The 10383-nt window shown below is 46.2% G+C and overlaps 1 protein-coding gene across 2 annotated transcripts; it reads right to left on the bottom strand.

Moving 5' to 3' along the window:
- Positions 1 to 412: 412 nt before the first annotated feature.
- LOC136527606 (protein RGF1 INDUCIBLE TRANSCRIPTION FACTOR 1-like) lies at positions 413 to 5689 on the bottom strand. 2 transcript variants are annotated; one of them, XM_066520391.1, is made up of 5 exons: positions 5393 to 5689; positions 5199 to 5289; positions 4709 to 4927; positions 4353 to 4568; positions 413 to 1319 (listed from the first exon to the last, which is right to left on the bottom strand). In XM_066520391.1, the coding sequence occupies exons 2-5, from the start codon at positions 5199 to 5201 to the stop codon at positions 1032 to 1034; spliced, it is 726 nt and encodes a 241-aa protein (XP_066376488.1). In that variant the 5' UTR covers positions 5202 to 5289; positions 5393 to 5689; the 3' UTR covers positions 413 to 1031. The 2 variants fall into 2 exon arrangements, with proteins under 2 accessions (XP_066376488.1, XP_066376489.1); XM_066520392.1 differs by having other exon boundaries at positions 5510 to 5689.
- Positions 5690 to 10383: the final 4694 nt, after the last annotated feature.

Below are 10383 nucleotides of genomic sequence, written 5' to 3'. Positions count from 1 at the left end.
CTATATTTAATACTTCGTGCATGTGTCCAAATATTTGATGTGACATGATATAAAATTTTGTGGTGGAAACTAAAAAGTGTCATTCACCTGTATTTTGTGCGTGAGAGCAGTAGCTGCCATTCACCTGTTTCTTGTGTGAGCGCAGTAGCAGAGCCTGGGACCAAACCGACGCCGAAAAAGAAATGGCAGTGACACAAGACTCGCATTGTCAATGTTCTAGGCCTCTAGCATCGTTTTCTTCCTGTTCGGCGCATCGACTCCAGGGATGTGACATAAGAGTACTGGACGATGTTGATGCCCAAAGCTAGAATACGTGCCTAACAGAAAACCAGAGCTCAACTCAAGAAAATACTAGCATTTTATCATCAGTCATATAAATTTACAGACATTTTCTTGCAGATCGCAGGTTACATACACACCACAAGGTATTTCTTCCCTTTTCTTTCTTTATTAATTTCTGCTAGTACGTACACAGACATATACATACATACACTGTCTGTACATGTACAGATTAAGCTCCTATAAGGAGGAGGAGATTACCAAAAACGTTTAGCTTCGCACCACAACGCTAATAAACGCATTGGGTGGTGGAGGCAAGCAGCCAAATACTACAAACACCGAGATAGATACATGATGCTAGCTTGTTCCTTCTCACATATCAATCTCGACTACTACTACTAGCCAACCTAATAAAATCCAAACCCTACCTATGTTTCTATCTCCTTTCAGATTGTCTACACATACTGACAACCTTTGTCAAATATACTGGCATGTACAGATATCTTTCGCCTACATTATTGTGTTGTGTATGCATGCATGTATACAGCTATATATGTAACAGGCTATATAGCTAAACATATATATACTTAGCTATATATGGTGACCTACTACCAGTAGCAGAAGATTTTGTATCACTTCACTGCTCACACCTGAGTGGCACACAGCATCGTGCTGGCTGAAGATGGAGTATTTATTTTAAAGCTTGATTGATGGCTGCGTGTTGCATTGCATTCCACTGGAGCTTAGACTAGCTAACCGTAGAACGGGGCGCGGTGGGGGATGCCCTTCCTCCTGGACGGCCGGCACCGGTTGATCGGCGGCGTCCCGGGCGTGAAGGGCCCGTTGTTGGACCTGCTACCCTCGTCGTCGGACCACCGGATGCCCGGCCGCTCGAAGCGGCCGAGGTCGAACCCGGCCATCCGCCGGGGCTTCTTGGGGCTGAACGAGTCGTCGGAGCCGGACCCGTCGTCGACGGAGCCCTGCCCGCGCTTCGGCCGTATGGCGAACGTCAGGCTCGGGTCCCACTGCATCCCTCCCAGCTGTAAATTATACAAATTAATCACACGTCCATCCATCGATGAGGGAATGAATATATATAGCTGGTTTATCAGTGCAGCACAAAGAAGAAGAAATGAGAATGAAATTTCCATGGCCACAAGAGTAGCTGTCCAAGGAATCGGTGAAGTGAGCTGATGAGGACGTGTGAAAAAGAGAAAGAAAAGGAAACCCTCCATGATGGAGCGTGTTATTATTATCCCCGTGGATCTGTCGTCATTGCACTAAGTGCGAACAGGGAGCACAGCAGTATATGCAATTCCTTGTCCAACACTCCAACTGACGTTGATTAGCCTTCATATAATCTTTCTAAAGCTTGCAAACTGAACTGCATATTTACTTATTAGTTAGATGACCTCTTTCAATAGGTGTATTGCTGCGCATGTTTTTACACATGGCTTCACGCACTGATGAGATCATGAGATCGACAATTGGACATTACCCCTTACTACTCCCTCCATTCAAAATTATAAGTTATTCCAACTTTTTTGGAGAGTTAAAGCATCTCAAGTGTTATATATAGGAATAATTAGGTATTCCGCGACCTAATTGGCTAATTAATCATGACCATCAGCCTAAAACCACACTTTCTAGGCAATAGGCATAGCATAAATGAACAATATCTGAAACTAAAGGATCGTCATTTTCTCTTTGTTTGATCCCATTAAAATTTGCAAGGATCAACATAACCATACTTGATAGCTCAATATATATACCCAAACCCGACAAGCAAACAAGGTGATTCGGTAGAACATCGCTGCCAGGGAAGTCAACTTTATCTAGATAACGCACACTCTTTCTATCCTTTCTAAGTGATAGAAGGTTAACTGGATGATTCGGTCTGCTGAAAAAAGAAAACGAAAAAGAAGTGCATTCGCGATAGGAAGATCCTAAACACATGATGTATCAAGTCTACCTACTCTGCTGAAAGCAGCTTTATCCTAAACTAGAACAGTGAGAGCTTCAACTCCCTAGGGAAACTTTATACATAGTGTGTGCCTAGTGCAACAGTTAGACAGATACAGTATATAGCTTAAATTATCAAGGCAAGATTAGTTTCTTACTTGCTGCATTTGGGTAAGAACCGTGGTTAATCATTTTTTTTGTTGTGATTGTGATTTGAGCTCCATTGTGGTGTTTGTCGAAGTATAACTGAAAGTCTTTCTCTGTCTTGGGTTGAACTGGTCCGAATATTTAGGGCCAAAAGATATGATGTCTCAAGTTGAGATCCTGGAAGACGCAATCGGATAAAATAATTGCAGTCGACTCATATTTCCATGTTTGAGGCCTAATATATAGTTTGTGCATGTGTTGAAGTATAAGTAAATTTCCCACATTTTCCTATCAACTTAAGCGTTTTGGTTCAAACATTCGAGCAAACGCGATGTGCGTTTGGATCCTTAGCAAGGAAAACTCTAACCTCGCTAGGCTAGGCTAGGTGTTTGGAACCGTAAAAAAAATCTTGCTTTGGGGGGGCTACATTGCTGCGCTGGGCCAGAAAAAATATTGCTTTTTGAGGGAGAGCCAATAATTCCGCTAACATTCAGCTGCAAAATAGCACCCGCGCAGAAAAGACAAGCAGTCTGTTCGCTTGCTCGTAAACGATCGTAAATTTCCAGCCAGGAACAGTATTTTTCTCTCACACCAAACCAGCCAGCAGTAAATAATCCACGATCGTTTACGGCCTCCCGAACAGGCTGAAGAGCTGGACAACAGAACCAAACTGTGCTGCAGTTGCAAGCCGGGCATAGCTGAAATCAGCAAGACACAGAAAGGAGCTATTGCTCACCTCAACAAAGCTTCCAAATGGTCTCTATTTGGAGCAACAATCTTGATGGAAATGGGCTATAAAATGGGAGATATCTGGACCCATTCAATTTGGCTGCATTTAACGGCAGCACACGTACCAACGCACCCACCCAAAGTTCAAAGGGCAATAATTGAGACATATCCCTAGGATGCCACAGAAAATAAGGAGAAGAAACTTACCGTATCCATGAACATGACATGGTGAGGAACACAATAACTTTTTGGAAACCAAGAATTTTCAAGGCAAAACAATTCGAGAATGCAGATATATGGAGCCAAAATGTGATCACATCAATTGCTACCATTTGTGGAGGGGACCACAAACAAGTGTTAGGCCGCCTCGATCGAGTGTCTTTATTAGTTCCTAATAAGGCTAGATGGTGTGAGAAAGATACCGGTTGTATCTTCCCAGCACGCAGGGGCGGAGCTAGCCTTTGTCATCGGGGTCGAGCGACCCCGATAAATTTCTACAAATCCTATAGAGAATTATTGATAATCACTGTTCACCACTACGGTTGATCCCACTGTGTAACACCTAAGACCCCAGTAGCCATGGTGGCTGGCTTCGCCTCTGCCAGCACGAATTAATGTAGCATCTAAGGACCCGATGCTTTGCTGTGGAATATAATAAGTGCGTGCTTGATTAGCTATCTTCATTAATTTCCAGTGAATTTTTTGTGTTTTAAAACTCAATTTTGCATCGAATTCGCATCCGCCAAAGCGTCCAACTAAAATGTGCCACGGCATTCGATCTTGATGGTTCCATTCCAGGTTCTTCCTTTCGGTCGTCATGCAATGCAGGTAGCCATCGGTGGTTATCCGAGGTAGAGGCCAATGCTTAAAAAAATGGCGGGTGTCAAGAGCTTGATGCTTGGCAACAACCCCAACATAATAGACCATGCATAGTCCGCTTGCTTCCGCGGTAGGATTCGTCTGCTTTCCGATGCCTAGGACGCGCACGAGCTGCCGTATGTTGCTGTGCGGTGGGGTGCCGTCCGATCCCCTGTTGGCGTTGGCCCATACCGAGCCTCGGACAAAAATGCCGCTAGCCCGCTACTCGTACTACTACAGCCTTTGAGAGAGAGAAAGGTAGCGAGAGAGAGGAACAAAAAAGAAAGAACAAAGAGAACGTGTGTGTCGTCGTCCGTGGCTGGAACGAACGAACTGGAAGAGAGAAGAGAAGCTAGCGATCGAGGAAGAAGACGGACCTTGCATCCGAGGGAGCAGAAGCGGAAGGAGTCCGGGAGGCTCCGGCAGCAGATCTCGCAGGTGTTGGTGACGCCCTTGCCGGGCCTGGCCTGCGGCCGGCCGTTGAGGAACACGATCTTGGCGCTGTTGATCACGTACGTCTGCACGTGGGAGATGTCGATCAGCTTCCCCACCTCCGACACCCGGATCACGTTGTGGTACGACGAACGCCGGATCTGCATGCCCATATTTCATATATGTCATGAATCATGTTGTGTGCGTCTCTGTGTCAGCGGCGGCGGCGGCGGCGGCTGCGCGAAGGAGAAGTGCACCACCACACCACCATATATCTCTTGTAGTAGAGTCGCTGACTGACCTGGACGACGTGGTGGTCGCGGTGCGCCGGTAGGCAGTAGGCGCAGAGGGCGTCGCCGGTGCAGCCGAGGCAGAAGAGGTTGCACTCGTTCTTGCTCAGCTCCGGGTGCAGCCGGCACGGCACGAAGAAGTTCGTGCCCAGCAGCGGCCGCAGCCACGGCGGGCCCAGGTCCTCCTCCGACCGCACCATCGGGCTCGGGCTCGCCACGCTCACCATCACCTGCACCACCACCGACCACCACAATCCATCCATCAATCACCACCATCGCCGTCGCCTGACGTCGTCTCCTCCAAATCAAATGCAAGTTCGTTCTGATCTGTCTCTATATGCATACTACTACTACATGTGTACAAACTGCTACACCTATGTGTACTGATGGTGATCAGCAGCTCGATCATCAATCTCGTCGATCTACACCTATACGCATGCAAAAAAGCATATGGCAAATCAACAAGCATCAATTGCAAAAATGAAGAGAATTTTACTTTACCATTGGTATAGGTTCCTCCAGAGCTACAACTGATGTACGTCTCTCCTCTCTCTATATCCCTTGACTTGAGCTGGTGCAACTCAACCCCGTCCTGCAGAACAGATTGCAAAAGGCATCTTTCAACAAGGAAAGAGAAGAAGCAACACGGCCAGGGAAGATGAATGCAGGAAGCTGATCGATCGATCGAGATAAACCTTCCACGATATCGATGTGATGGAAGGGAGAAGAGAGGGCCCCCGGCCCGGCCCGGCCCAGGCGGTTAATAACAGTATCAACGGATTATCTATCCTATCATATATATCAATCGTTACCTGCTTCACAGGAGGCCGGGTAGGAGTAGGACGGCGACGGAGGAGGGGAAGGGGAACGAAGAAGAATTCAGCGGCTGGTCCGGATCGTCGATAAGGGAGGAGAGGAGGACGACGGCTGGACGGGGAGATGAGGAGGGGATGGATGATTCGCCGATTCGGGGCTTCTGGAAATCCAAGAATTCTCGGCCCGCGGCGTCGTCTCGTCTCAAAGTATATATCGCAGCAGCGAAAGCGAAAATTATATATATATACATATAGCGATATATATAAATATAATATCTCTTTTTCCTTAACACACAGGGCGATCGAGAGAGAGAGAGATGGGAGGAAGAAATTTGCGGATGGATGGAACGGTGGCCGCCGGTGTAAGGCGGTTTGGTTTGCGTAGGAGACGTGTCGACGCCTCTTTCCTGCGATAGCTAAAGCTCCCCAAAAGAAATATCTTTTTCGCAGCCCCACGCCCATCCTTTGACGTAATTGCTGAATTCTCCCATCTGAATTCCTTTTCGTTTCCTCATAAATGAAATGAAATTATTCCCCGGCCAGCTAGCGGCCAGGGCAGGCGCACACACACTGATGCATGGGACAAATCAAAATCCTTGTTCTATATATAATAATGTGATTTCTGTAATTTATTATACTATATACTCTGGATGTATATAGTAGTAGAAATTTATATCTGGAGGTGTATGCGTATCTTGAACGCCTGTGAATGAATTATGCATGTAATGTGAAGTACAGGAGCTAGCAGGGTCTGTTTTATAATATGAGGACTCTGTAGAGGTTTATTCCAGAAAAAGGAATAAAACGGAACGGGAAGGCGGAGAAAAAGAAGTGGAAAAGGGATTCCCACGCACGCCGAGCAATACAGACCGTCCGATAGGGACACTGTAGCTTGTGGAAGATGGCCACCTGGGGTGACGACCGACGAGGACCGTAGTAGTGCTTAATGACGAAGGCGCCTCCTGTTTCATCATATCTTACCTTTCTTTTCCAAAAATAATAATAGGAGAGTGGGTTCTTTTCTTCGGCTTGTATCTTTTTCCTTGCCACGGACATGCATGAACTCCATGCGTTTTGGATAATCTCTTGTGATTTATTTATTTAATTAATCTCCACCATGATAATGATGGTTGCGCAATAGCAGCTTGGGCCCCAAGTACAGTTCGTCAAGTGGATTTGATGGATGTGTGGTAACCATGCCTATTTTCTAACACGTACTCAACAGGTGTACCGTCACATATATATTATGACACTTAGTCTAGAAAGCAGAAGCATGTGTTGTTGGCTTTCAAACATGCTGTATATGGCTCACACTGTTCCAATTTCCACAGCATGCATGTGTATGTCATGAGAGCTATTTTATTCAACAACAAAAATTCTTTGACTTAAGCATTTTTCATATAGGACAATGGCCATGTTCGCGTCTCTTATAATCCATACTTTTCAGCTTGTTTTTTTTAGCCGGAACAGTATTTCAACTTGTTTTTTTTTCAGCGAAGCGAATAGGGCCAATGTAGTACTCACGATGCACATTAATTTCTACATGGTCCAAGATGCATTCACCTGATTTTTTTTTTTTGTGATTACCGATTATACGATTTTTTTATGTGTGGCATGAGAATTTGCGCTTTGTCTCTTGGGGCTTTTGTGTTGCATATATATACATCATTTTTGTATGGTTCGCCTCCTCTTCTTCCTTTCTTTCTCTCGTGTATTGGCCCAAATGCATTAGTTAGTTGTATAAGATACTGCGATGCCATTTTGGAGCCGAATATGTACCAATCTGTACCGTAAACGCAAACCTGTTAATGAAGTGTAGAATGGAGATGATCAACTGGATGATTTGCATTGATCGTATACGGTAGGAAGAAGCCCTCACGATTCCGGCGAACGCTGATGCCGAGAAAGTGATGGACTTGTCCCATGTCCTTCACGGCGAATGCGTCGTGAAGCCGCGCGATGACATGCTGAAGTAGGCGTGTCGACGAGGCTGAGAGGATCATGTCATCGACGTAGAGCAGGAGATATGACGTCTCGCCGTTGCGGTGGTATACGAAGAGCGATGAGTCAGCCTTCGATTGGGCGAAGCCCAGCGATGTCACATGGGCGACGAAGCGCTTGAACCACGTCCATGGTGCTTGTCAGAGCCCGTAGAGCAACCTGGAGAGGAGGCAGACGTCGTCGGGGCGTTGTGGGTCGACGAACCCGGTGGGCTGCTGACTGTACACCTGTTCCTGTAAATTGCCGTGAAGAAAGGCGTTGGAAACATCAAGTTGGTGAGCCGGCCAGTTGTTCGTGGCCACCAGCGTCAGCACTGTACGAATGGTGGCTGGCTTGACCACCGGGGAGAAGGTCTCTCCAAAGTGGACGCCAGGTCGCTGATTGAACCCACGAACGACCCATTGAGCTTTGTAGCGCTCGAGGGTGCCGTCGGGATTCATCTTGTGCTTGAAGACCCATTTGCCAGTGATGATCCGAGCACCTGGAGGTCGCGGCACAAGAGTCCATGTCCGGTTGGTCTACAACGCATCAAACTCTTGTTTCATTGCAGCGTACCAGTTTGGATCCTTCACGGCGGTGCGGACGCTCCGAGGGATCGGTGAGATGATGGCTACCGCCGCCAGTGCGTATTTCAGATTGGGCTTGGGGATCCCGGCGCGCGCCCGAGTCACCATCGGATGGCCAGTATGGCCGGCGTCGTTGGAGGGCGTGCTGGGCGATGCCACAGCAGGTGAGGATGCAGACGATGCAGAGGGGTCCGCGATGCTATGCGCAACAGATGTTGTTGATGTCGCTGTAGTGCCGGGAGCTGAAGATGTGCAATGCCGACGCACGGTGCGTGCATGTGTCGGGTGAGGCATGAGCTCGACGACGAGGCGGGGCGATGACTGCGCCAGCGAGACATGCACGACGCTCCGGAGAAGAGCTTGGTGGTGGTCTCCGTGGAAGCCCGCAAGAAGCTTGTGCGGCGCTCCGGAGAAGAGCTTGTGAGGGGCATTGTGCTCGCCCCACGGGAGTCGCGAAGAGCAACTTTAGTAAAGCGTGTCATTGAGCTACCCTCACCTTCGAGGTAGGTTCTTGCGGCGCTCAACGTGCGGGCTTAGCGGGTGATGCTAATTAGCCGCCGAACCACCAAGTGAGTGGTCGACACAACGGGGACTAGCGTGTTGGCAAACACGTGAACCTTGGGAGAAAAATCATCGTGTCAACCTTGTTCTTCCCGTTGGTTTACATCCCCATTACACAAGCTTGCAATTACTTTTATACATATTAAGCTTGTGTAGTTGCTCTTATAATTAGTTAGCTTGTGTAGCTTACTAGTTACCTTCTTGCTTGTGTAGCATAGAAGTAGCTCCCTTGCGTGGCTAATTTGGTTTACGTAACCTTGTTAGTCACATTGCTTAGTTTGTGTAGCTAAGTAATTGCGCTCTCTAATTTGGCATTGGTTGCCTTGTTATTGAGCATTGCTAGTGAGTTTAATTGGCTTTGTGCTTTTGCTTACTAGCATGTGTAGGAGCTCCCTTGTCGCTTAAAGTACTAGTGGCATAGGTTTGTGTGACCTTGCTTCTAGAATTGGTTAGGAGAGCTCTAGCTAGCCCAGCACCTTTATTGCTTAATTAGTATCTTTGAAAGGTGCTAGTGAATATAGATAGAGGGGTATAGTTTTGGCTAGACCGATAGTTATAATTCCGCACTTGTTTCGGTTAGCCGACGTGATTAAGTTTTAGAAAAGACTATTCACCCCCACCCTCTAGTCGCCATCTCGACCCTTTCAATTGGTATCGGAGCTAGGTCTCTCATTTGTGGTCTTCACCGACCCGAGAGGATGGCGTCTAATGGGCTAGATGATTGTCCATACATTTTTTATGGCACACACTTTGCACGATGGAAAAATTGGATGATATGTAATTTTAAGTATGTATGCCCTCAAATGTGGTGGATGGTAGATGTAGGTTTTTCGCATGTGTTGGATGAAGATAATCAAACTCAAGCACAAGAGAAATGCCTAGATCTTGACATCCATGCTACTAACATCATGTATAGATCTTTGCATGATTGCATATTTGGAGAGATCATGGACATGAAGACCACCCATGAGATTTGGAGTTATCTCAATGAGAAATATGGGACGGTCTCCGATGATGATGATGAGCCCAAGGAGGAGGCACATGAGTGTGTTGAGCACAACCACAATTTGGTGATTGTGGAAGATTGCTCCACCTCATGGTCAAGTGATGATGATGATGATCGATCCACTACAAGTTCACTTGACAAGGTTGATGATGATGCCACAAGTGTTGCAAGTGATGATGCTACCCCATGCACACTTGATGGTGATGATGGTTCATGATCAAGCCATGATGAAGACGCTACTACATGCTCTCCAACTACACCACATTGTCTCATGTCACAAGGTGACACCAAGGTATCAAATGATAATGCGGTTGATCATGTTGATTCATATGATGAGCTTGTTAGTAGACTTGCTAGCATGACCATGCCTTTAGAAAATGAGAAAGCTAAAACATTGAAATTAGAAAATGAAAACTCATTTCTAAAGAATTCTTGTGAAGAACATAAGAAATTACTTGATGCTTATAAATCTTCACATGATGAGCTTAAATTGAATCATGAGACACTACTTGCATCTCATGATGAATTATTAGAACAACATGCTTCTCTCATTAAAATATTTACCAAGAAACTTAAAAATAATGAGAGTTCATCACATGGGTCAATTAATCAATCATATATTATTGCTAACCCTTGTGATGTAGGCAAGAAGCATGTATCCACCTCTTGTAATGATTTATTAGATATGCCATGCTCTTCACATATAGATGCTTGTTCTACTTCTATATCTTGTGAGA

This window comes from Miscanthus floridulus, chromosome 19, assembly GCF_019320115.1.
Source record: "Miscanthus floridulus cultivar M001 chromosome 19, ASM1932011v1, whole genome shotgun sequence".
NCBI lineage: Eukaryota > Viridiplantae > Streptophyta > Magnoliopsida > Poales > Poaceae > Miscanthus > Miscanthus floridulus.
The sequence above is the reverse complement of the archived record's forward strand: the minus strand, read 5'-3'. Positions and strand labels throughout refer to the sequence as shown.